This window comes from Ambystoma mexicanum, chromosome 6p (assembly GCF_040938575.1).
Source record: "Ambystoma mexicanum isolate Mex_15411 chromosome 6p, UKY_AmexF1_1, whole genome shotgun sequence".
In the NCBI taxonomy this organism is placed as follows: Eukaryota; Metazoa; Chordata; class Amphibia; order Caudata; family Ambystomatidae; genus Ambystoma; species Ambystoma mexicanum.
The window spans coordinates 1328185051-1328212912 of record NC_090935.1 but is presented as its reverse complement, the minus strand read 5'-3'; the positions used below and the strand labels follow the sequence as shown (position 1 = coordinate 1328212912).

General features: G+C 50.8%; 1 protein-coding gene across 2 annotated transcripts in view; it reads left to right on the top strand.

The window, feature by feature from the left end:
- LOC138510377 (coiled-coil domain-containing protein 171-like) overlaps nt 1-27862 on the top strand; it is a 3784015-nt gene that overhangs the window by 2338079 nt on the left and 1418074 nt on the right. For both annotated transcript variants that reach the window (XM_069625990.1, XM_069625991.1), the window contains one exon: nt 21708-21821. In XM_069625990.1, the coding sequence (XP_069482091.1) occupies nt 21708-21821 (114 nt within the window). The remainder of the gene's footprint in view (nt 1-21707; nt 21822-27862) is intronic.

The window sequence follows — 27862 nt, the reverse complement described above, 5'->3', positions numbered from 1 at the left end:
CAGACAGCAGCTCATGCTTCGCGTTGTTCTGCTTCCTGCAGCTTAACGCTCACCGTGTCTGCTCCTGCTCCTGGACTCCAGCCACGCCCGCCTCGAACCTGGAAGACCTGCAAGGAAGGAAGAGAAGAGAAAGGTGAAAACCAAGGATTATTTCAAACTTCTTACCTGCATCCGGAATCTTCTCGCCAGCATCCCTGAAGAAAGACTTCCATTTAAAAGCATTGCGTTGCTCGCTGCAGCGCCACGCTTCACTCACCTGTCCTCGAGACATCTCCCGGCTCCATCGCGGCTGTCAGCATCGGACGCCACATCTCTGCACCTAGGGGAGAGAGGAAGAAACAAAAGGTGAGCAGAAGGAACACAGAAGAAAAGCCTGATTAACAGCCATAATACTTACCGGCTTTTCTTCCACATTTCGGGTCGGCGCCGCCCCGTTGGCAGGTACCGTACCCGGGCCCCTATGGGGAAAGGACAAGAGACATTTCTGGGGAATGATAAGGACATTTAGAGGGATCGCCCTCATCACTACTCACCTCGGCAGTTTAACCCCTCGACGTATTGCCTTCATTCTGCACCTGAAATAAAGGACAGATCACAGGTTAGAAAGACAACATAAAGGGGGCCTCACTTGAACTTTGAACTTTCATACTTACAGCGCATCGCTCAGGAAAGTCAAGTGGATTTTGCCAGCGCCATTCTGAAAACCAGTGAAGTAACTGGACGAACGTGCGCCCCTGCACCAGAAGCAGGATGGAGAGTTCATCCTTCCAAACTATAAGAAGGATATTCCTACGGGCCAGGCAAGCACGATTTGGAGGTCCTGTCCAATCGGTGTTCCGGGTCCTGCGCATCACGCTAGAAGAGGCCACAGCAATCCAGACTAGACCAGCGCCCCCGTGGGAACCAGGTGAGCGTTACACACAGTGGCGCAGCGACCCTGCAGCAGCGCCAGTTACGCCCCCAAGAACGCCTCTCGCGCAGGGAAAAGCCATTCAAATCCCCAATCCAGCGCAAAGGGCTGCGCCAACCCTGTACCAGCACGGCAAGCGGGCTACGTGTATCACTGGGGTGCGCGGGAAGTACCTCACGTCATTTCAGCTGGGTACGTGTATTTCAGGGGTGCGCTTGAAGTTCCACACGCGATTCCATCAGGGTACGTGTACATCAGGGGTGCGCGGGAATTTTCACACGTGAATTCAGCAGGGTACGTGTATATCAGGGGTGCGCGGGAAGTTCCACACGCGAATGTCCTGGCTACGTGTATTTCGGGGTGCGCGGGAAGTTTCACATGCGATATCAGCAGGGTACGTGTATTCCAGGGTTGTGTCATGATGCCCGTTCCCGGGGAGCCGGTTCAAGCCCTGCGTCCCCGAAAGCGGACATCCATTCCCCAAGGAAGGACCCAGCAACCCCATATAGGGGCCCTTTGGACAATGTCCTGGCGCCTATGGCGCCAGGCTCATAAAAGACATCAGTCCTGGCGCCATAGGCGCCAGGCTCATTATGGGAGTGCTTGGGTGCACTTACCTGATGCAGACCATGCTGCAGGATCCCGGCCTCCTTGAGGCCTGAAAGGAACTACTTTACCTGTGGGACTAATTTACCATCCGGGCGTGGTCGGGGAAGGATACATACCTGATTGGAGGAAGGATACATACCTGGAACTTCTTCCAAGGCTATTTAAACCCCACCCGAACAGCCACACGTGCTTCGCGTTGTTCTGCATCTAGCAGCTGGATGCTCACCGTGTCTGCTCCTGTATCCTGACTTCTGCCACGCCTGCCAGCATCCTGGATCACCTGCAAAGGAAGAGAAGAAGAGAACAGAAGAAGGAAAAGTCCTTACCTGCTAAATCCGCATCCCGGAGACATCTCGCCGACAATCCTGAAAAGGAAAACTTTTATTTAAAAGCTCATCGCGTCGATTGCTGCAGCGCCGCATTCCACTCACCTTTACAGGGCGCCTCCATGTTCAGCAGCGATCATCCGGATTCGCAGTCACGCCCCAGCGCCTAGGGAGAAAAAAACCAGAACAAAAGGTGAGAGAGAGAAGGGAATAAGGAAAGCTAAATCTCCATGTTAAGACTTACCTGTTGATTCATTCCCTCTTCATCTCGGGTCCGCGCCGCATCCTGGCATTTCCGGACCCCGGCCCCTAAGGGGAAAAAGAGACATCAGCGTTAATGAGCGAATGAAAAGACATTACCAAAAAACGCTCATTAAAGACTTACCTGATTTCTACAAGGATTTCACCTCTCATCTCGGGTCGGTGCCTGTTCCCCGGCATTCCGTACCCCGGCCCCTATGGGGAAAAAGACACTAGCATTAGTACATTAATGCATGGACACAAGGGGAACCTCTTATCAAAAAACTTACCTGGAAGCCAAGCAAGTTTGGTTGTCACCAATCCGAAAATCCAGTGAAGTAACTGGATACCAACGCGCCCCTGCATCAGAAGCAGGACGGAGAGCTCGTCCTTCCAGACCCTAAGGTGAGATGCTACGAGGAATCACAGAAGGGTTTCGAGGAGGGTGAGAGGGGAAAGTGGGAGGCCGATTGCATTACCCCGCAGACAGTTAATCCCCTATTTTCGCCTACAGAAGGATACTTCTGCGAGCCAGACAAGCCAGATTTGGGGGCCCGGTCCAGTCCGTCTTCCGAACCCTGCGCATCACCTTAGAAGAGGTCACAGCAGCGCGAACCAGGCCAGCGCCTCCGTGGGAGTCAGGTGAGTGTAACAGAACGCGAAGCCTTCCTACAAATTCCCACCCAGGCGCTATGAAAAGTTCTGAGACTGATCAGTTGGCCCAATTACTGGGGGAATTACGGGCCGAAGTACATGCCGCTCGTCAAGAGACTAATGCCCTCAGGAGGGAATTAATATTAGCAAAGGAAAGAACTGATGACCTGGCCAGACAGCTTTTGCAAGGTCAAGCTGGGCAAACTCCTCTACCCGGTTCCGGAGGGAACCCCGCTCCTGTGGTTTCCAGTAACCCTGTGCAGATTAATCTACCTGGAAACATGCCGCTGGCCCCACCCGAACGTTTTGCTGGAGACCCCAAACGATTCGCCGTATTCATCAATCAGTGTCGTTTGCACTTCCTATGCAGACCTGGGGCCTTCCCTAATGATCAGACCAAGGTAGCCTTTGTATTGTCATATCTCAGCGGCTGCGCTGCCGATTGGTCAGTTCCACTGGTTACTCAAGATGACCCGATTCTCTGTGATTTTCAAAGGTTTCAAGCAAGCATGGAAAGGTTATTTGCTCGACACTCTCAGGGGCAGGCTCTGGATGACGAACTTCTATCCCTGCGACAGGGCAATCAGGACCTCCTATCCTATATTGCAACCTTTAATAGACTAATTGTGGAAACGGGATGGCCAGAGGATAAAAGAGTCACGTTGTTTTATCGAGGCCTACGCGGAGAACTTAAAGATGTCTTGGCCCAAGTTGTAAATCCGCCCCAAGAATGCACAGAGTATATAAACTTAGTGGTCCAATTGGATCACAGACTTCAAAACAGAAAAGCAGATCGGTCCAGGTTTGAGACCCGGGTGTTGGTCAAGACCCATGCTAATCCCAAGGGAGTTGATGTCTCTGAGCCTATGCAAATTGGAGGGGTTAAAGGACCCTTAACTCAAAAAGAACGTGAAAGGAGGCGGCAGTTAAAATTATGTCTTTATTGTGGGAATTCTGGACCCTTTCTACGAGATTGCCCGGCAAAACCGCCCCGAAAGGCGGTAGGAGCCGCTGATAAAAACCATGAAGACTCTGTTTCGGGAAACGACTCCGCCCGACAAGTGTAGGGGTCCGCTTGCCGAGCTTGAAAACTAACTCTCAGACCTCGCATTTCATTGTGCCAATGGTTCTCGTAGATCTAGAACAGCCTAAGCGGTTGCATGCAATAAAGGCATACATCGATAGTGGGGCTATTGGAAACTATGTGGATCGTGAATTGGTCTCTAGGATTAACCTCCCTCTCCGTCCTAAAACCAGCAAAGATGTCATCACCACAGTCGATGGAACTGAAATTGCCTCTGGACCGGTAAACCATTCCACTACTGAGGTGACTCTTATTGGTCCCGACGGCCATCGGGAGGGTGTTGTGTTTGATGTAATCAAGGCTCCACAGTTTCAGGTTATTCTTGGAATCCCTTGGTTAGAGACACATAATCCTCAAATTGATTGGCGAGCTAAGAGAATAACCTTCCCGGATTGTACACAAACCTGCTACCCAGAAAACCTGAAGATTAATCTAGCATCTGTAACCTCTGCCTCCATGCAACTACCTCCGGAATACCAAGACTTTCAGGACGTCTTCCAAAAGGAACAGGCCAACACGTTACCTCCTCACAGATCGTACGATTGCCAAATCGATCTGGTGCCCGGTGCACAACCCCCTTGTAGCAGGATTTATGCCCTTACCGAACCTGAGAATCTGCATTTGAGACAATATTTGGATCAATACCTAGCTAATGGTTTTATTCGCCCGTCAAAGTCCCCGGCATCCTCGGCTTTGTTCTTCGTGCCCAAAAAAGAAGGCGACCTTAGAACTTGTATCGATTACCGCGCATTGAACCAGATAACGGTTAAAAACCGTTATCCTCTGCCTCTGATCCCTGAACTCCTTGACCAGGTGAAGGACGCTTGCATATACACCAAGTTAGATCTCCGGGGGGCTTATCATCTGGTACGAGTTAAAGAAGGCGACGAATGGAAAACTGCCTTCCGTACTAAATACGGATTATTCGAGTACCAGGTGATGCCTTTCGGATTGTGTAACGTGCCGGCTGCCTTCCAATACTTCATGAATGATGTCCTTCGGGAACTCATCGATGTTTGTGTTGTCGTATATATCGATGACATTCTGGTGTACTCCTCTTCGGAATCTGATCACAGAAAACATGTCAGGGCAGTACTTGAAAAACTGCGCCAACACAAACTATTTGCTAAATTGGAGAAATGTGTTTTCCATACCACAGAAGTCGAATTTCTAGGTTTCATCCTGACACCCAAAGGAGTCCGAATGGACTCAAGAAAAGTGGATGCCATCCTCAAATGGCCATCACCTAGCTCTGTAAAAGGGGTTCAAAGCATGCTCGGCTTTGCCAATTTCTATCGCAGGTTTATCCCAGAATTTTCACGCGTGGTACAACCCATTACTGCACTCTTGAGGAAAATTAAACGTTTTGAATGGTCTGAAGAAGCCGAGCAGGCCTTTCAGGATTTAAAAGCTAAGTTTACCTCCGCACCTATATTGAAACACCCACGTCCAGATCTCCCTTATGTCGCCGAGACTGACGCATCCAGCCTAGCCATGGGAGCTGTCCTGTCCCAAAGAGATCCTGAAACCAACCAAATGCATCCCGTAGCATTTTGGTCCAGAAAATTCTCGGCACCCGAGGTTAATTATGCAATCACGGACAAAGAACTGTTAGCCATTAAGTCCGCTGTTAAAGCCTGGCGGCATTATCTGCTTGGCGCTCGACATACCATAACAGTGATCACTGATCACCGGAATTTACAGTATTTGAAAACCGCCAAGGCTCAGTCATCACGGCAGCTCCGATGGGCTTTGTTTTTCGCTGAATTTGATTTCGTGATTACCTATCGACCTGGCTGCAAGAATGGCAAAGCAGACGCCTTATCCCGAATTGGAATGGGAGAATCTGATACAAACTCAGAACCAGTACCAATAATTCCCGAACAGAGGATTCTAGGCATGACTTTGTTACAGACGCTTGAAGACATTCAAGCCAGAGTGAAACAACTCCTGGACCCTACAACCTTACAGGAATGGATACAAAAGGGATCAGACTTTACCATAGATAATGGTTTACCTTATTTCCAAGGACGCTTATTCCTGACACATAAGGAATTACACAAACTAGTTATTTCCGGTTATCATGATACATTAATAGAGGGACACCCCGGTATTGCCAAGACAGAGGAAAAGGTGAAACGACAATTTTGGTGGCCCTCTTGGCGAAAAGATGTTAAATCTTTTGTGATGTCCTGTGGTGTTTGCGCCCAAAATAAAAGTCAAAAGAAAAGACCAGCCGGTCTCCTTCAACCTCTAGACATACCGCCAGCACCCTGGCACACCCTATCAATGGATTTTATTACGGACCTGCCTCCTTGTTTGGGGTACAATACTATTCTGGTAATTGTGGATTTGTTTTCCAAAATGGCCCACTTTATTCCTTTGAAAGGTTTACCTTCAGCTTCTGTCTTAGCCAAAGAATTCCTCGAAAATATTGTTCGGCTACATGGATTCCCATCTATACTAATCTCTGACCGGGGAAGCCAATTCATTTCCCACTTCTGGCGCAAATGTTGTCAAATGGCACAGATTGACGTAAGATTATCGACCAGTCACCACCCTCAGACCGATGGTCAGACCGAGAGGACAAATCAGACCCTTGAGCAGTACTTACGGTGTATGTTACAGCAATCTGAAAGCAACTGGAAAGACATTCTTTGGATAGCCGAATACGCATATAATAATTCGGTACACTCTGGAACTGGCCACAGTCCTTTTTATACTTTGTTTGGGCATCACCCTCGAACCTCAAACCTTGACTCACCTCAGAACCTCGGAATGCCTGCAGTAGAACATCTGCATTCTACAATTACCCAAGCCTTCAAAGAGGCAACTACGCATTTACAAGAGCCAAGAGAAAATACAAGGAGAATGCTGATCTACATCGGAGTGAAGCACCTCTGTATCAGATTGGGGATCAAGTGTGGTTAGCTACCAGACGTTTACCACTCAAAGGGCCTCGAACCTTTAACCCAAAATATCTGGGACCTTATTCTATTACGGCAATAATTAACCCAGTGGCTGTTAAACTTGATTTACCAGCTAGTATGCGGATTCACCCTGTTTTTCATGTGTCACTTCTGAAACCAGTGGTACCCGGAACCCGACTACTCAAACCTCCAGAACCTATTCTAATAGATGGGGAGCCCGAATTCGAAGTGAAGAACATTTTAGACTCAAAAATGTTTAGGTCAAAACTGTTCTACCTAATTGATTGGAAGGGGTACGGACCTCAGTAGAGGTCGTGGGAACCCAGCGACCATGTGCATGCACCTCGATTAGTCAGGAAATTCCACCGACTCTTCCCAGACAAACCAAAACCCCCGGAGGGAACAACCTTGGGAGGGGCCTTGGGGGGGGGAGTGCTGTCATGATGCTCGCTCCCCGGGAGCCGGTTCAAGCCCTGCGTCCCCGAAAGCGGACATCCATTCCCCAAGGAAGGACCCAGCAACCCCATATAGGGGCCCTTTGGACAATGTCCTGGCGCCTATGGCGCCAGGCTCATAAAAGACATCAGTCCTGGCGCCATAGGCACCAGGCTCATTATGGGAGTGCTTGGGTGCACTTACCTGATGCAGACCATGCTACAGGATCCCGGCCTCCTTGAGGCCTGAAAGGAACTACTTTACCTGTGGGACTAATTTACCATCCGGGCGTGGTCGGGGAAGGATACATACCTGATTGGAGGAAGGATACATACCTGGAACTTCTTCCAAGGCTATTTAAACCCCACCCGAACAGCCACACGTGCTTCAAGTTGTTCTGCATCTAGCAGCTGGACGCTCACCGTGTCTGCTCCTGTATCCTGACTTCTGCCACGCCTGCCAGCATCCTGGATCACCTGCAAAGGAAGAGAAGAAGAGAACAGAAGAAGGAAAAGTCCTTACCTGCTAAATCCGCATCCCGGAGACATCTCGCCGACAATCCTGAAAAGGAAAACTTTTATTTAAAAGCTCATCGCGTCGATCGCTGCAGCACCGCATTCCACTCACCTTTACAGGGCGCCTCCATGTTCAGCAGCGATCATCCGGATTCGCAGTCACGCCCCAGCGCCTAGGGAGAAAAAGACCAGAACAAAAGGTGAGAGAGAGAAGGGAATAAGGAAAGCTAAATCTCCATGTTAAGACTTACCTGTTGATTCATTCCCTCTTCATCTCGGGTCCGCGCCGCATCCTGGCATTTCCGGACCCCGGCCCCTAAGGGGAAAAAGAGACATCAGCGTTAATGAGCGAATGAAAAGACATTACCAAAAAACGCTCATTAAAGACTTACCTGATTTCTACAAGGATTTCACCTCTCATCTCGGGTCGGTGCCTGTTCCCCGGCATTCCGTACCCCGGCCCCTATGGGGAAAAAGACACTAGCATTAGTACATTAATGCATGGACACAAGGGGAACCTCTTATCAAAAAACTTACCTGGAAGCCAAGCAAGTTTGGCTCTCACCAATCCGAAAATCCAGTGAAGTAACTGGATACCAACGCGCCCCTGCATCAGAAGCAGGATGGAGAGCTCGTCCTTCCAGACCCTAAGGTGAGATGCTACGAGGAATCACAGAAGGGTTTCGAGGAGGGTGAGGGGAAAGTGGGAGGCCGATTGCATTACCCCGCAGACAGTTAATCCCCTATTTTCGCCTACAGAAGGATACTTCTGCGAGCCAGACAAGCCAGATTTGGGGGCCCGGTCCAGTCCGTTTTCCGAACCCTGCGCATCACCTTAGAAGAGGTCACAGCAGCGCGAACCAGGCCAGCGCCTCCGTGGGAATCAGGTGAGCGTAACAGGGTGCGCGGGAAGTTCCACACGCGAATGTCCTGGCTATGTGTATTTCGGGGTGCGTGGGAAGTTTCACACGCGATATCAGCAGGGTACGTGTATTACTGGGGTGCGCGGGAAGTTCCACACGCGAATGTCCTGGCTACGTGTATTTCGGGGTGCGCGGGAAGTTTCACACGCGATATCAGCAGGGTACGTGTATTACTGGGGTGCGTGGGAAGTTCCACATGCGAATGTCCTGGCTACGTGTATTTCGGGGTGCACGGGAAGTTTCACACGCAATATCAGCAGGGCACGTGTATTACTGGGGTGCGCGGGAAGTTCCACACGCGAATGCCCTGGCTACTTGTATCTTGGGGTGCGCGGGAAGTTTCACACGCGAAGTCAGCAGGGTACATGTATATCAGGGGTGCGCGGGAAGTTCCACATGCGAATGTCCTGGCTACATGTATTTCGGGGTGCGCGGGAAGTTTCACACGCGATATCAGCAGGATACGTGTATTACTGGGGTGCGCGGGAAGTTCCACACGTGAATGTCCTGGCTACGTGTATTTCGGGGTGCGCGGGAAGATTCACACGCGATATCAGCAGGGTACGTGCATTCCAGGGGTGCGCGGGAAGTTCCACACGCGAATGTCCTGGCTACGTGTATTTCGGGGTGCGCGGGAAGTTTCACACGCAATATCAGCAGGGTACGTGTATTCAAGGGGTGCGCGGGGAGCACCACACGTGAATTGCACGTGTGGGTCCTCCCAGGTGTTCCCTCTACACCCTCCATGGCCCCTGCAGGTGGCTCACACCACAGGGGCCTACCCTGCACATGTCCTGCAGGCACCCCATCCACCATGGCCATGCCCTCCAGCCAACCCACATGTCAACTTGCACTACTGCCCACCAACGTATGTCCCCCTGCACCCCAACCACCAGGGGCAGCCTCCACCAGGCCCCCACCCATGTCCAACTCATGTTCCCCACCACCCCCACCCCCCAGCACTCTGGGGCACCTGCCAGCAGGCCCCCACCCATGTCCAACTTATGTTCCCCACCACCCCCACCCCCCAGCACTGTGGGGCACCTGCCAGCAGGCCCCCACCCATGTCTCCCACCACCCCCACCCCCCAGCAGTGCAGGGGCAGCCTCCACCAGGCCCCCACCCATGTCTCCCATCACCCCCAACCCCCAGCACTGTGGGGCACCTGCCAGCAGGCCCCCACCCATGTCCAACTCATGTTCCCCACCACCCCCACCCCCCAGCACTGTGGGGCACCTGCCAGCAGGCCCCCACTCATGTCCAACTCATGTTCCCCCCCACCCCCCAGCACTGTGGGACACCTGCCAGCAGGCCCCCACCCATGTCTCCCACCACCCCCACCCCCCAGCAGTGCAGGGGCAGCCTCCACCAGGCCCCCACCCATGTCCAACTCATGTTCCCCATCACCCCCACCCCCCAGCATCCAGGGGCACCCTCCAACAGGCCCCCACCCATGTCTCCCATCACCCCCACCCCCCAGCATCCAGGGGCACCCTCCACAGGCCCCCACCCATGTCTCCCATCACCCCCACCCCCCAGCAGTGCAGGGGCAGCCTCCACCAGGCCCCCACCCATGTCTCCCATCACCCCCACCCCCCAGCACTGTGGGGCACCTGCCAGCAGGCCCCCACCCATGTCCAACTCATGTTCCCCACCACCCCCACCCCCCAGCACTGTGGGGCACCTGCCAGCAGGCCCCCACCCATGTCTCCCACCACCCCCACCCCCCCACCCCCCAGCAGTGCAGGGGCAGCCTCCACCAGGCCCCCACCCATGTCCGACTCATGTTCCTCACCACCCCCACCCCCCAGCACTGTGGGGCACCTGCCAGCAGGCCCCCACCCATGTCTCCCACCACCCCCACCCCCCAGCAGTGCAGGGGCAGCCTCCACCAGGCCCCCACCCATGTCTCCCATCACCCCCACCCCCCAGCACTGTGGGGCACCTGCCAGCAGGCCCCCACCCATGTCCAACTCATGTTCCCCACCACCACCACCCCCCAGCACTGTGGGGCACCTGCCAGCAGGCCCCCACCCATGTCCAACTCATGTTCCCCACCACCCCCACCCCCCAGCACTGTGGGGCACCTGCCAGCAGGCCCCCACCCATGTCCAACTCATGTTCCCCACCACCCCCACCCCCAGCACTGTGGGGCACCTGCCAGCACGCCCCCACCCATGTCTCCCACCACCTCCACCCCCCAGCAGTGCAGGGGCAGCCTCCACCAGGCCCCCACCCATGTCTCCCATCACCCCCACCCCCAGCATGGGGCACCTGCCAGTAGGCCCCCACCCATGTCCAACTCATGTTCCCCACCACCCCCACCCCCCAGCACTGTGGGGCACCTGCCAGCAGGCCCCCACCCATGTCTCCCACCACCCCCACCCCCCAGCAGTGCAGGGGCAGCCTCCACCAGGCCCCCACCCATGTCCAACTCATGTTCCCCATCACCCCCATCCCCCAGCATCCAGGGGCACCCTCCAACAGGCCCCCACCCATGCCTCCCATCACCCCCACCCCCCAGCATCCAGGGGCACCCTCCACCAGGCCCCCACCCATGTCTCCCAAAACCCCCACCCCCCAGCACTGTGGGGCACCTGCCAGCAGGCCCCCACCCATGTCTCCCAGCACCCCCACCCCCAGCAGTGCAGGGGCAGCCTCCACTAGGCCCCCACCCATGTCCAACTCATGTTCCCCACCACCCCCACCCCCCAGCACTGTGGGGCACCTGCCAGAAGGCCCCCACCCATGTCTCCCACCACCCCCAGCAGTGCAGGGGCAGCCTCCACCAGGCCCCCACCCATGTCTCCAATCACCCCCACCCCCCAGCACTGTGGGGCACCTGCCAGCAGGCCCCCAACCATGTCCAACTCATGTTCCCCACCACCCCCACCCCCCAGCACTGTGGGGCACCTGCCAGCAGCCCCCCCCCATGTCCAACTCATGTTCCACAGCCAACATGTCATCACAATCTAGATCCCTGGTCCCTATGGTCAGCCTCCAAATGCAAAACACCCACCCGAGTATTGCATCCACCCACTCAGAAATGGGAATTACATGACAGAACACCAATTGCAAGTTTTGAAACAAACACATGTCCCTCACATACACCCAATGGGTGTCAGTGAATCTCAAAACCCATATCATGATATGCATGAAACCAATGAGATGATACTACACATTGAAGTTCGATCAAAAAATATGTATTAAAGGAAACATAAATAGATTCAAAAATAAAGAAACAGAAATGGGAATGTACAAAAACGAAAACAAGCATGTCCGTGAAAAAAAGCAAAACCAAAAATCATAATCCAAAGGAATGGTGTCCAAATTCACAGTCCACAAAAGAAAATCCAATGGAAAATAATAATTGAAAGCCATTGCTCCATGGGTAAATTTTGAAAGAAAAAGAAAATCCAACAGTGAACAAAGCCGACGAGAGAAGGCCAGGAGAAAAGGCCTCCTGTGCTCTTTGCAGCTCCGCTGTGAGCACGTTTCCCCACACGCCAGCTGGATGCCTCATCAGCTGTTCTTTCTTTCGGAACAACCGTGTGTTCCGAGGAAATCCTTGCCGCCTGGAAGAGCCACAAAATGGCTGCCGTTGCCATGGAGACATCGACACCAATAACTGCTGCCGAGCAGTTCACCGCCGCAGGCCCAGGCTCCCATTTGCTGTGTCGGCCTGCCCGCCCCTCCCCTCCTGCTTTAAATGGAGGGGGAGAGGGCCGAGAGGCGAAGCCGACGAGAGAAGGCCAGGAGAAAAGGCCTCCTGTGCTCTTTGCAGCTCCGCTGCGAGCACGTTTCCCCACACGCCAGCTGGATGCCTCATCAGCTGTTCTTTCCTTCGGAACAACCGTGTGTTCCGAGGAAATCCTTGCCGCCTGGAAGAGCCACAAAATGGCTGCCGTTGCCATGGAGACATCGACACCAATAACTGCTGCCGAGCAGTTCACCGCCGCAGGCCCAGGCTCCCATTTGCTGTGTCCGCCTGCCCGCCCCTCCCCTCCTGCTTTAAATGGAGGGAGAGAGAGCCGAGAGGTGAAGCCGACGAGAGAAGGCCAGGAGAAAAGGCCTCCTGTGCTCTTTGCAGCTCCGCTGCGAGCACGTTTCCCCACACGCCAGCTGGATGCCTCATCAGCTGTTCTTTCCTTCGGAACAACCGTGTGTTCCGAGGAAATCCTTGCCGCCTGGAAGAGCCACAAAATGGCTGCCGTTGCCATGGAGACATCGACACCAATAACTGCTGCCGAGCAGTTCACCGCCGCAGGCCCAGGCTCCCATTTGCTTTGTCCGCCTGCCCGCCCCTCCCCTCCTGCTTTAAATGGAGGGGGAGAGGGCCGAGAGGCGAAGCCGACGAGAGAAGGCCAGGAGAAAAGGCCTCCTGTGCTCTTTGCAGCTCTTCGCTGCTCGCCTGCTGTTTGCCCGAAACCTACGCCGCACCCAGAAGGTAAGAAGCTCTACCCTTGCAAGCTTCTCTCCAACCCCTGCACCACCTCAAGGCGCTCCAGGTTGCGCGCCCGTACTTTGAAAACTGCCTTCAGTTCACAACCCATTCCCACGAGTAGTCGTAATACGCGACTATGCTCACGCACTGTACAACCCTCCTCACTCGCTGATAAGGCCAGGCACCTCCGCAAAACCTCAAAGCCTGCATCCACCTTAAGTACTACCAACACAGCCACCAATAAAGTACTTAACTTTTCGTATAATTATACCGCCTCCATAACCAATGTAATTACAAATGTGTCCACCACCGCTGTAAATGTGACCCCAAATGTAAAATCTGTGATTTGCAATTCTTCTACCACCATTTTGAATGCTAGTGTGCCAAATGCTATACCACATGTGTCCACCACCTCTGAAAATGTGACCCCCAATGTAAAATCTGTGATTTGCAATTCTTCTACCACCATTTTGAATGCTAGTGTGCCAAATGCTATACCACATGTGTCCACCACCTCTGAAAATGTGACCCCCAATGTAAAATCTGTGATTTGCAATTCTTTTACCACCATTTTGAATGCTAGTGTGCCAAATGCTATACCACATGTGTCCACCACCTCTGAAAATGTGTCCCCCAATGTAAAATCTAGATTGTGCATCTCCCCTAACACCCAGAGCTCAACCCCCCTCCACCAAACCCTCTCTCACCATGAACCCCCTCTCAGGCACTACTGAACCCCACATGAAATGCGCCATGATTAATGCTAGGTCCATCAATGCCCACGCCCTAGATATACACGACCTCCTAACCTCCCACAACCTAGATCTACTCATGATCTCAGAAACATGGCTACATGAGGCCTCCGGCCCGGCTCTATCCCTCGCCCTACCCCCTGGCTATTCCATAACTAGACAAGACCGCCTCTCCAAAGGTGGAGGTGTAGCAATTATTGCCAGAGACTCGCTCTCTATCAGAAAGATAGAGAAATCCTTGACCAACAACAACAGCGACTACCTCCAAGTTAAAATAACCCTCTCTCCCCATTGCACCATTACTGTACACACCATTTACCGCCCTCCAGGCCCAACAGGAGACTTCAAAGCCTCTCTCATCCACCTTCTCTCTGACAACCTCAAAAAACAGTCCAAAGCCATTTTCCTCGGGGACGTCAATCTAGGGCTCCGGGATAGTAAGGACGTAGTAGCCAAATCCCTTGACTCTGCCCTCAATGCTCTAGGCTACAAGAACACCATCCTTAGCCCTACTCACACTCAGGGCAGAACGCTTGACTGGATAGCACAGCATAACTGCCCACTCATCATTACAGGTAACAATCCCACCCCGTGGTCTGACCACCACATCATCACCTTTAGCATTCTCACCACTAGCTCCCCTGCTGCCCCCTTGCCTCAACCGCTCCCACCTTGCCTCGCCAGAAGCTCCCGCCAGCTCACTAAGGAAAGGCTACTGCCCTTCCTCCAAGGCCCAGCCTTCAGACCACCTTTTTCATCAGACCCAGAAACACTCGCAACAACCTATGATACCGCCATCAAAGCAGCTATCAACTCCATTGCCCCTCTCAAACCACGCAAATCCAAACCCACTACCCATTCCAACTCTTGGTTCACCACTGAGCTCCTCACACTCCGCAACGAGAAAAAAGCTGCACTCACACAGTGGCAAACGTCCCACTCTGAAAAAGACAAGATGATCTTTAAAGCCCTATCCACCAAATATAAAAAAGCAATCACCCAAGCAAAGGCCAAATCCTTTGAATCCAGAATCTCGGAAGCCCAATCTAGCACAAAAGAAATCTTCGCCATTTTCAGAGAGCTCGAGACACCCACTCCCGCCCCCCAGAATTTCACCAAAGACAAAGACTGGTGTGACAAAATACAAACGGCCATGCAAACCAAATTAAGCCTCCTCAAAAGCAAAATACTAGCCACTAAACAAGCCCTACCCAGTAGGCATATCCCTATCCCATCACCCGCCCCGGATCCCCCCTACCCTTCTCCTTCAAACCCATCCAAGAAAAAGACATCATCAACATTATGAGGAACATCAAGCCCTCTAACTGCAAAGGTGATGCATGCCCAGCCTCCATTATCAAAGACTGCACGGAAGCGCTAGCGCCCTTCCTAGGCCTTTGTTAATGCCTCCTTTACCACAGGGAAAGTCCCCGCCTCCCTCAAGGAAGCTTGGGTCCGCCCTCTCTTGAAAAAACCAACTCTCGATCCCACCTCCCCCAACAACTACAGACCTATCACCACTGTCCCATTCCTCCTTAAAATATTGGACAAAGCAGCCTACTTGAAGGTCCAGCACTTCATTGAAGAGAACAAACTCCTTGGACTCCGCCAATCTGGCTTCCGCCCTAGACACGGGACCGAAACCGCCCTACTTGACTTGAAAAACCAAATGGACGATGCTAGAGACATGGGTAAACCAGCACTTCTCCTACTCCTTGACCTATCCGCGGCATTCGACCTCGTGGATCATGGCGTCCTATGCCACCACCTTTCCTCCACCGCCAAATTCTCCCCAGAGGCCACAGCTTGGATCACCTCCTTCTTACAAGACAGAACCATGCAAGTATTCTCTGACCTAGCCGCCGCATCACCAACTATTATACTTTGTGGTGTACCCCAAGGCCCCTGTCTCTCCCCCACCCTGTACAACATCTTCACACGACCCCTCTTCCTCATCCTCGACGCTATGGGCATCTCATACACCAACTACGCCGACGACACCCAGATCCTCCTCACTCTCACAGGTAACTATGACACCGACTCCCTGACCCTCAACAACCTCTACAACACCATCCAAGCCTGGATGGCTGACAACGGACTATGCCTCAACTCTGACAAGACAGAACTCCTCCTGGTAGGTTCCCCTGACACGCTAAAAAACCTAGATGTCCAATTCAGCCACTTCACCATTGACTCCATTAAAATCTCGGTCTCCGATTCTGTCAAAACTCTGGGAGTCTACCTGGACTCCAGCCTATCCATGGATAGACAAGTCAACGCAATAGCATCCGCAGCTGCATATCATGCTAAACTTATCAACGCAATCAGGCCCTTTCTATCCAAAGAGAACTGCACCAACATAGCCAGAGCCATCACCGGCTCCAGGCTAGACTACTGCAATGTACTCTTTCTAGGAACCTCCAACAAAAACTTAGAGAGATTACAAGTAATACAGAACAATGCTCTCCGGGCAGCCCAAGGCATTGCTAAAAGAGAACACATCTCTGAAGCCAGAAAACTAGCCCACTGGCTCCCAATAAAGGAAAGGATCGTATTCAAAGCCCTGACACTGACCCACAAGTGCATTCACCTCACTGCTCCTGCTTACCTTTCTCAAAGGATCCACCCTGTCTCCACCACCAGGCCAACCAGATCCCCGTACACAAACATGCTCTCTGTGCCTCTAGTAAAAAGAGTAAAAGCGGGTGGATCCAGCTTCCCCTACCTCGCGCCCACCCACTGGAATGCCCTACCTCCCACCATCCGTGGCGAGGACTCCCTCACCACCTTCCGCAAAACACTGAAAACTACCCTCTTCACATAAGGACCGACACATCAGCACGAATACCTATCATTTATGTTTGCAATATACGACCAAATGCAATATTTGTAACAATAGTATGATTTCTTGTACTATTCATAATGTGTCAACAATCGCTATCATATGTACCATGTAACTAAGTTATTGCAAGTAATAGCGCCTCAATGCCCCTGGGCTGCTTGCGCGCTATATAAATTTAAATAAATAAATATGTACAGACGAACAAGCCAGGGTCCATTATCCCAACAAAAGAAATGAAACCTATCTAACTACACTAACTAATAAAATAAACTATATACAAAAATGTGGCCCATTGTCCAAAAGGTCCAAAATAAATTAAAAAACAAAGGAAACCTAACACTAACTACATAACTATGTACAAGGGCAGCAGGCTACTCTGACGGCTCACTTTTGGATGTCCCGGGCCAGGGCATCATCGAACTCCTGCTCAATGTCCCGGAGGCGGTCCTCCTCCATGGCCCCGAGGGTCCGCAGGGCCGTCGACGTGTCCACCTCCAACCCCCTGCGGATTGCCTCGAGGCACTCGGCCCGCCTCAGGGCCCCCCGCATGGAGTTCTCCGCCCTGACCATTGTGAGCCGTGCCTCTTCCACCCGCTTCCGCTCCGCATCTATGGCGTGGCCCAACCGCTGCCACACGGAAGACACTGGCCCTCATTACGACCTTGGCGGAGAACCATGGTGCAATTAGCACCATGGTCCATGGCGCTAAGTTGCCAACTCCGCCATGGTGGTTGGCGGACTTACCGCCCCATTCCGACCTTGGCGGGGCGGTAAGTCCCCAATCCCCATTTACCCTTCCCCATTCCCATTTTTGCCCCATAGGGCATAATGGGAGTGGGGAAGGCGTTAATTACGCCACCGTAAATTACGGTGGCGTAATTAACAACAAGTCCCTTAGCGCCATGGTTTTTACCGCCTGCAAAAAGCAGGCGTAATAATCACCATGGCGCTACGGGAACTCGTACTCAGGCGGTAAGGGTCGGCGAAGTTTACGCCGGCGTAAACCCCTTACCGCCTGGGTTGTAATGAGGGCCACTCTCTGTCCTGGGTCCTCCTGCCCTCCGGCCGATGCCTGCCCCTCCGATGTTGAAGGCCCCGAGCCTTCATGGCTCCCACCACGTTGCTGCTGCTGCTGTGCCTCTGCCCGTGCACTGCCTCCTGCTGCCTGCACATCCTCCGCCGGCTGGGGTGCAGTCGTTGATGTGGCCACCCCTGCTGGACGTCCGACTCCCGACTGTGGCAGGGATGCCTCCTCCACCAGCCTGGCCGCACCGTCAGAGGCAGCTCCATAGGGCACCCAGGTGACTGATGGGTGGGAAGATGGCACGGAGGACGACTGGCGCGTAGGGGGTTCAGTGGAGGAGGGGGTCGTAGCAAGCCCCATCAAACGGAGGAATCCGGCCTGGGTGACCTGTCCCAGTAGGCTGACGTGGTCAACAAGCCATTGTCCCTGTCCTTTGTCTTCCAAACCACAGGAATCACCTGAGGTTCATCATAGGCAACACTGAACACCAGTTTCGAGTTCTGCCTTACAGACTTATCTCCACCCGAGGGTCTTCACCAAGCTGTTGGCAGTGGTGGCAGTCAATCCCAAGAAAGGAGGGATTCATGTCTTTCCCTACCTGTTGGTTAATCAGGGCACGGTTTCCAGATCAAGTCCTGGATCATCTCAATCACATTTGCCACCTCCTCCAAAAGCTGGGCTTCTTCAATTTAAATAAGTCCCAGCTAACACTTTCTCAAACGCTCCAATTCATCAGAGTGGCCATAGATTCTCCCTCGGGCAAGACTTTTCCTCCTGAGGAGAGGGCTCTACACATCCTGCAGATGGTCACCAAATTCCAAAAATGCCCAATATCCGAAAGCCCTACATTTCCTATGGTTGCTTGGCCCCATGGCAGCCTGCATCTTCCTGGGGCTACAGGCTCGGCTGAGAATGAGATTGCTCCAATGGGCCCTCAGATCTCAATGGTCGCAGTTCTCTGGAACTATGACAGACTTGATTCAGGTTCTGAGCAGAGTCGCTCCGGATCTCCTGTGTTGGACTTGCACAGGGAATGTGATGGAGGGAGAACCATTTTGGCAACCGTGGCCAGAGGCGACCGTAATAACAGACGCATCTCTGAAAGGTTAGGGCACTCACCTGAACGAACTGACGGTGAGCTGGTTATGATCCCTGGTGCAGACAAAACTTCACATACACCTGTTGGAGCTGACGGTGATCAGAGTGGCGCTGATGGCCTTCTTGCCCTCCATACAGGGGAAGACTGTTCTGATCATGATGGACAACACATTGGCCATGCACTAAATCCACAAAAGAGGTGGTGTAGGGTCAGTCCCCCTGTGTAGAGAGGCGATGCAGCTCTGATTCTGGGCATTACAGCACAAGATCTCACTGTCGGCCATTCGCCTCGTCGTGAAGGAGAATTTGATGGCAGACACCCTGAGCAGGCAGGGCTCGGACTTTCACAATTGGGAGCTGTGCCAGGAAGTTCTCCAAGAGATTTTCATCCACTGGGAAACCCCTCAAGTGCATCTGTTCATGTCCAATGTGAACAGGAAGTGCAAGCGTTTCTGCTCCAGTGAATTTCACCCGAGAGGAGCACTGGGGGACACATTTGGGGTGGACTGGAACTTCCAGCTCCTCTATGCATTTCCACCAATTCCCATCATTTCTCAGGTGATCAGGAGGTTAAAGGGGTACGGAGTAACCATGATCCTGATTGCCCCAGACTTGTCCAAGAGAACGTGGTAACTGGACCTTCTGGACATGACCATCTGTCCTCCACATTGTCTTCTCCAGATACGAGACCTTCTCTCTCAGGAAGAGGGGACTGGTTCCTCACCTGAGCGTACACATGCTTAACCTGCATGCCTGGCTTCTAAAAGCATAAGGCACAGGGACTGGACTTTCTGGAAGACATGATGGAGGTGTTGTTTTCGGACAGAAGGCCAACAACTAAAGCTCTATACCTCTGCTGTTGGAAGACATTCTATAGCTGGTGCAGAGCACACAGTGTGGACCCCGCTTTACGTGACACCTCAAGTGTCTTTTCCTTCTTTCGTCATTTAGCAAGACATGGCCTTCAGGCCGCCACCATCAAGGGCTATTTAGAGGCACTATCCAATTTTAAGCGCACGCCAGAACAAGGACCGTACTTCTTGATGGTGGTGCAGTTTTTAAAAGACCTGACCAAAACCTTCCTGTCAACACCCTTCGTAGTACCGGCATGGGACTTAAACTTGGTGTTAACATTTCCCATGGCTTACCCATTTGAGCCATTGCATTCATGTCCTCTGAGGCTATTATCCTACAAGACAGCCTTTTTGGTTGCCATTTCCTCGGCCCAGAGAGAGCGGGAATTGCAGGCCCTGTCCTGTAAGTGACCATTTACAATCTTTTCCAACAACAAGGTGACTCTTAGAGTGCATCCTCCTTTCCTTGCAAAGATCATTTCCGAGTTCCACCTGTTGCAGACAATTTGTTTGCCAGTCTTCTATCCTCCTCCATGCAAGGAGGAACAAAGGCTGCATAGGCTAGACCCTAAGGGGGCTTTGAGTTTTTCATCACTAGGACAAGAGAATTCGGGCTGGAAGATCAGCTTTTCATTGGACATACCGGCCCACAAACGGGCAAGGGAATAACGAAGCAAACCATCTCTCGATGGATAGTACTTTGTGTTTCTGAATGCTACACCAGAGCAGGTAGGGAAATCCCTGAAGGCTTCAGGGCACATCCCACTAGAGGTGTGGTAGCTACCCTACCTCCATTCTCCAAAGAGTACCTGTAAAGGATATCTGTCAGGTTGTGACGTGGTCCTCTATAAACACATTCACAAAGTACTACTCCCTGGCACAGTGTCTGCAAATGAGTCTCGTTCGGCAGGGCTGTCCTCCAACAAGTGGTGTTATAATCGCCATGGAGTTCGCTCCATCCCTCCTCCGTAGTGGTCTTATTGCTATGGGAGTCTATCTAAGATGAGGAATCCGTGTGGGACACAATCCATTAGAAGAACCAATTACTTAACCCACTGATTCCTCAATGCCCTCCCAGCCTACCCCAAGGTTAAGGAGCTCTCTAATTTGATTATACAATGACTCTCCTTTAGCGCTTAAAAAGCTATCCTTGTCTCTAATCCCCAACGCGGCTGTGCAAGGGGAAATAATGACAACTGAGGTCACAGGGCACTGAGCGCACTATTTGTACCTGAATCGACGTCACGTCCGGTCACAAACTCGACGACTCGATGCCCGTGCACACAATGCCCCCTGCTGGGAAAAAGTTTATGAAAGCTGCAAAGCAGCAGAATAAATGTCTTAGATGAGGAATCCCTGGGAGGAACATCCAGTAGAAAGAACATTACAAGGGCTAAGTGATGTGTTTTTCTCTTCAATTAATTTGTTTTAAAAAAGGTTTGTGGAGTGTTCCTTCAAAAGTCTCTCCACTTTGAAGATACAGTTGACATATGATTCAATGTTATCATGGGCACCATGCCCAGATCTGTGCTTATATTTATCAATCATTTGCATTCTGGGTGTTCTAGTCTTGCTTAACTAAAAGGAAGTAAAATAAAACAAAATTAAAAGGCAATCCCAGTACTTGGCCAGGGCGTAGGGCTTCATGGATGCATGATGCAATGCGGTGACCTTGTGAGCTTGTAATGTGAGCTTGTCATGACATCTCATTCTACCATTTGCCATCAGAACCACATAGCCATGGGACAATATACTTCAGACAATTCACAGGTCTACAAGGCAACATCAACGGTTGTACATTTTATAAATGTTAAAACTGATAACATAATAATATGTAATCGTAAATACAAAGATCCGATTGGCTACTTCCTTCTGTAACTTTAATGTAAACATTGTTGTGTTTTAATGCCATTTGTGAACTATGTTAATTCCCTCACTCTGCAGTGCACATACTAGTGCGAATATTTTAGTGATCTTTTGACTCCTCTCTATTTTGCTCATTTGATCTAACCTAACTTCTATGGAAATCATATCTGATTGAAATAATTTTTCTTTGTGAGTGCACAGGACAGAATGACCAGAAGCGTTGCCATGAGCTGGTTAACTGGTTCAAAAACCCAGATCTTCATAATTCAGTGGTCAGTTCTGTTACTGAACTGCAGAAAGTTCTCTTTGCAGCAGGTAAGATGTGTGTTTTCCATTTGAACTTTCTACCTCAAGGAAAGTGGAAGAATTGTGTTGCAGTGCCTCATTATGAGTTTGGCAGTAGTTCTATTGCAATTACCATCACACTTATTTACTGTTATTGCCTGCTGCCCCCACAGATTTACAGCGGGATTACGAGTTGTGTAAATGTTCATTTGTGGATCCATAGGACTCCATGTGGATTTTGTTAGATTTACTGCGAATCCTCCACTCCACCTCCAAACTCGTATTAAGGCGGTGCTGGAAACTAGCGGTAAAGTGGCAGTATTGAAAATTACTCCTGTCTTGGCGCAGGGAGGCTTGATTCTATTAAAGACACATAGGCAGGCATTATGCTTACTCTTCTTTATTTCTACTCTTCAGCAAATTTAAATCTTCAAACTTTTGTCTAATAAAATGTTTTTTTTTTTAAAACAGAAAACACTTGCAAAACTTCATGTCCCATGAGCCCCAGTGTCTCTGGAAGTCCCATATCCATATTCTGTCCCATGAGGCACTTCCTGCCTGGATCCTTTCTTCTTTTTTTGATGCCTTCCAACTGACATCCTGATCCACCATTAAAACACTCTGAACGGAAAAACTCAACACGCCGTTCAACGGTCAATCCAATTCGTCCACTTGCCCCTCAAGTCCTCTCACAGCCAATCTTCCCAATTCGGACTGTGACTCTACTCTGACTCTGCTCTCCAACTCTCAGGTCGTCTCCTGTTCATGTCCTGCCAGAGAACACATATGTTAGGGAGGAATATACTACTCAAAAAAACAAAAATACCAATGCCATACATCATCACATTATTTGTTCTTATCTACGCTACGTAAAGTTAAAAGAGACGCAGAAGCATCTTGGAAAAAAAACCTTCAGCTCAAAATAAAGATACATTTATAACTGCCTCCACCTCCCATAAAACCGCTACCCTAGAAACAAAAAAGGAGAGTTACAACAAGAAAATCTCTAAAGCCAACTCTAATACAAAGGAGCTCTTCACCATCCTTAAAGAAATGGAATCTCCTATCATACCACTTGACTCCTGCAAGAAAGATACACTTTGGTGCACCAACATCCAAAAGGCGTTACTCAACAAAATTACAATGCTCCAAACAAAAATTGAAGCTAAAAGGGCTAGCCTGTCAACTACCAACAAATCGAGCACTCTAACAACCCAACTTGATCTGCCAATCATCCCCACATACTAGCCCAAACACTACCTTTAAATTCACTCCAGTCACTGCCCCAGAGGTGGAATCTATCATCAGAAGCCTTAAACCGTCCATGTGTCAAGGTGACATATGTCCAGCCTCCATCATAAAAGAAGGTGCCAAAGAATTCACCCCATTTATCACTTCTTTTATAAACGCCTCCTTTGCCTCCTGCACCATCTCGAAAAACCTGAAAGATGCGTGGGTTATGCCGCTCATCAAGAGGCCAAACCTCGACCCTAATATCCCAACAAATTTTAGACAGATTACCACCGTGCCTTTCCTTCTAAAAATCTTAGACAAGGCTGCATATATCCAGATTCAAAGCCACCTCGAATCTAACAACATCCTAGGCCTTAGACAATCAGGATTCAGACCCAGACACGGACTGAAACAGCCCTTCTGGATCTGAAAATCCAAATGGATGAGGCTAGAGATAACGGTAAACCTGCTCTCCTCCTCTTACCAGACATATTGGCCGTGTTTGATTTAGTTGACCATGACATCGTAACCAACCATCTAACTACAGCTGCTTCATTTTCGAGCCAAGCTGGCGCTTCGGTTAACTCCTTCCTGGCAGACAGATCTAGGAGGGTCTTCTCCCCTATCGCCTCAGCCAATCCAGCCCCCATCACATGCGGTGTCCCTCAAAGTTCCTGTGTATCACCCATTCTCTACAATATATACACTAAGCTACTGTTTGACCACCTAGATTATTTAGGCGTATCATATATGAATTACGCAGACGATACACACATTCTCATCACCTTATCAGGGAACTACCAATCTGACACCACACTCCTAAATGAAATATACAGTAAAATACAAGGGTGGATGTCCAATCAGGGCCTTTGTCTCAACAACGATAAAACTGAGATCCTCCTGATTGGCTCCAAGCTTAAACTCAGCAAACTACGCCCTAAATATTATTCATTCAATATAGATGGCAACCCCATCAAAGTTGACAAAGTAGCAAAAACCTTAGGTTTCTATCTAGATTCTGCCATAAACCTTCAAAGACAAATTAATGCCACTGCCTCATCAACGGCATACACATCAAAACTGATAAATGCCTGTCGACCCTTCCTAAACACTAACAGCTGTCTCACCCTCCTAGAGCTTTTATAATGTCCAAACTGGACTATTGTAATACTCTCTACCTGGGTTCCAGCCAAAGGAATCTGCACAAACTACAAGTTATGCAAAACAATGCTCTCAGGGCAGCCCTTAACATCCCTCGATCTAACCACATCACACAAATTAGACAATCTGCTAACTGGCTACCGATCCAAGACAGGATTACCTTCAGAACGCTTATGATCACCCATAAGTGCCTCAACAACGCAGCTCCCAAGTACCTTATGAACAAATTCTCCAGAAAATAATCCACCAAACCTACCAGATCCTCTTACGCTCGCTGCCTAAATATCCTGACCTTCAAACTAAACAAAGCAGGAGGCTCAGGTTTTCCAGTGTTAACAGCTAAGACTTGGAATAAACTTCCACTTGCACTAAGAATCGACCCTGTGTTCCTCTTGTTCAGGAACAAAACAAAATGTTGGTTATTTGCGCAAGCCAACTAAATCTACATGGCTATATCATGACCAGAACACCCTAGCAACTCTTCTGACGTATGCTGTGTGCCATGGTAAGAGCTCCACTCAGGCCACCTATTGCCAGGTGTATTCCTACCTAAGCACTATTCTTGAACCTGTTTTTTTGTATATTCTGTAAAATCCTGTAAATTTTGTAAAATTCTATGATCTGTATATATGTAATGCTAACTCTTTATTGTATAATTCACTGTCTCTAATACTGTACTGTATATAATCTATGTAACCATGTACCTTAAGAAAAAGCGCCCAGATACCTTGGGCTATATAAGCAAATAAAACAAACAAACAAACAAACAAACAAACAAACATACAGAGGTCCTCGGTTTTACAAGGACTTCTGTATTGCATTATTTTTTGGAGAGGTGCAGTACCACTGACAACATACAGAGGTCATCTCGGATTTCTTATGAAGACCTCTGTATGTCGCAAGTGTTACTGCACCCCTCCAAAGAATAATGCTTGCATTACTAGCATTATTTTTTGGAGAGGTGCAGTATCACTGACAACATACAGAGGTCCTCTCAGATTTCTTATGAGAACCGCTGTATGTTAGCATTGGTTATGCACCTCTCCAAAAAATAATACTTGCATTACATTACATTACAAGCCTTCTTTTTTTGAGAGGTGCAATACCACCGACAACGTACAGAGGTCCTTGTTCTTGTGAGCACCTCTATATGGCATAATTTTTTTGGAGCTGTGCAGTACCACAGACAACATACAGAGGACCTCTCAGATTTCTTACGAGGACCTCTGTTTGTTGTCAGTGGTACTGCACCTCTCCACAAAATAATGATTGCATTGCAAACATAATTTTTGGGAGAGGTGCAGTACTACTGACAACATACAGAGGTTCTCATAGGACATCTGAGAGGGCCACTGTAGGGCATTATTTGATGCAGACGTGATTTTTACTCATCGTAAAAAGGGTACGTCGTACCCTGTAAAGGGCCCATTGAGGGAGGAGTGGGAAGATTGTAAAAGGCAAATAATGAAAGTTTTTGAGAAGCCCGCAGCTGGTATGGATGGCCTCGATGCCGCAGGTGGACTCAACCCCAACCACGGCCAGTTCGTCCAGCACAAAGATAGCCAAGGGAGGTCAAATACCCTCATGCTCGACCTTGAATGGGAAGCCCTCTCTAGTGCTGATACCACTGATGCTCACCCGCAAAGCCCCTGGACCTGCGGAGGTTCCAGTGCGGTCGATCCTCGATGAGGAAGGCGACCTGATCCCTTTTAGGATGGATCCGCTGATGGATATGACCGTGGATCCATTGCCCGATTTCATGGGGGACCAAGAGTGTTACTGAAGCTGGCAGAGGGACTCCACAATGTGAGCGGGCTAGATACGTCCCCGGATGTCGTGTTCCAACAGACGTCCCCTTACAGTCATCCGAACGCTCAATAACGCAAGGCAGTCGAGAAGGTCATTGTGACACTCAGGGTTTGGTGCCTCGTCAAAGCCTTTGCTGCAATGCAAGTTGACTGATATTCTCGACTGAGGACCGCAGGCGGAATACTCCTTCTTGTCGTTCAATGCGGCCATAGCAGACCCCATCGTGCACCTGTGACAAAACCTGTGTTCAACACCAGCGGTCGATGCAGAGTTAACAAAGAAAATACAAGCCAGTGAGAGGCGATCTTCCGTTATTAATGGCGCATCCGAACCCAGAGAAGCTTGTGGTCCAGGCCGCAACTCTTACAGTGAGGCCCTCGACTTTGAACCGCCCCACGGACAGGGAGTCGAAGACGGTCGACGCTTTGGCAAAGTGTTTGCCTCTGGGAGCATTGCCCTGAACGCTGTTATATCCGCCCTACGTCCTGCAGCGCGGTGACATAGGGCCGTCTAATAAAAGCCTGCCCCCGACAGTGGGAGGCAGTTCCGGGCGAACACAGTACAGCGTGTGGGTGTCCTTTTGTCCGCGCTCCTGCTGATGCCGCGCCCTAGGCCGCGCGGCCTCCTGGACCGGAGCCAGCCCCACGTGCGGGGCCCTCCGGAATACTGATACGTAACAATGGCGACGAGGAAGTGAACGAGCAACCACGCGCTCGAGAACAATTTACACGCGGATGCCCCATGGACGTCCCGAACAAATTTTTGGACACCCGGTGGGGGCCACAGAGAGCACGTGACCCCCACCCCAAAAAAAAAAAAATGTTTTTTTCTCTCAAGCCCTCTCCCAGGGGGGTCGAGAATTTTTTTTCTTCTTCTCTATTTCTCCCACATGGCGCACATGCCACAAGGCGCCCATCGGACGGCGCACAAGTGCCAGTGGGCACATTCACCACGAAAGAACATTCCTCACTGCAAAGTCTGGACGAACCCATAAGGCAGGACAACATCAGGCCAGCACGACAGCACAAACAACAAATCGAAGGTACGTGACACCATGGCGGCTGGGACATCAACTCCTGGACCCTCCACGCCATCCAGGATCGCGGCAAACCTGTCGATGGCGTCGCCACCACCCCGCACACAGGGCAGTTCGTCGACGCTGCTACAACCCTTCGACCCGTTCACCGACCCATCGTCCAGTGGACCCAGATGGCAGCTATGGCTACAAAAGTTCGAGATGGCCATGGAATGCAAAGACATCACGTCATCCAGAAAGATGAAAGCTCATCTACTCCTCAGTGTGGGCGACGAGGTGCTACGCATCTTCAACTCCCTGAACATTGATGATGGCCAAGACGCATACCTGAGTGCAAAGGATGCTTTAACGGCACACTTTCTCCCACAACTGAATCCAGACTATGAGACCTTCATTTTTTGCACGACCATCCAGGCCACTGATGAGACTCTAGACGCCTACCACACGAGGTTGAGGAAACTGGCCATGTCGTGTGAGTTCACGAACACTGAGAGGGAGATTAGAAGACAAATCATAAATGGCATACATTCGGAGAAGCTGAGGCGACTCGTACTCAGTGAGAAAGGCATCCCTCTACAACGCATCCTGGAACTGGGTCGACAGAGGGAGCTTGCCCACTCCAGGGCCGCCAACATGGAAGCAACACTACAGAAACTGCAGCCGTCCCTCTCCACAGCAATGGTCGCCCAGATCTCCGACAGACAATTTACGAGAGGTGAAGTTGGCGGCAGCCACACCCAGAACAGGTGGCAACCTCGAGTACCAGGACCCACAGAATGTGGGTGGTGTGGTGGCCAAAGACATGGAAGGCGAAACTGCCCGGCACAAGGCA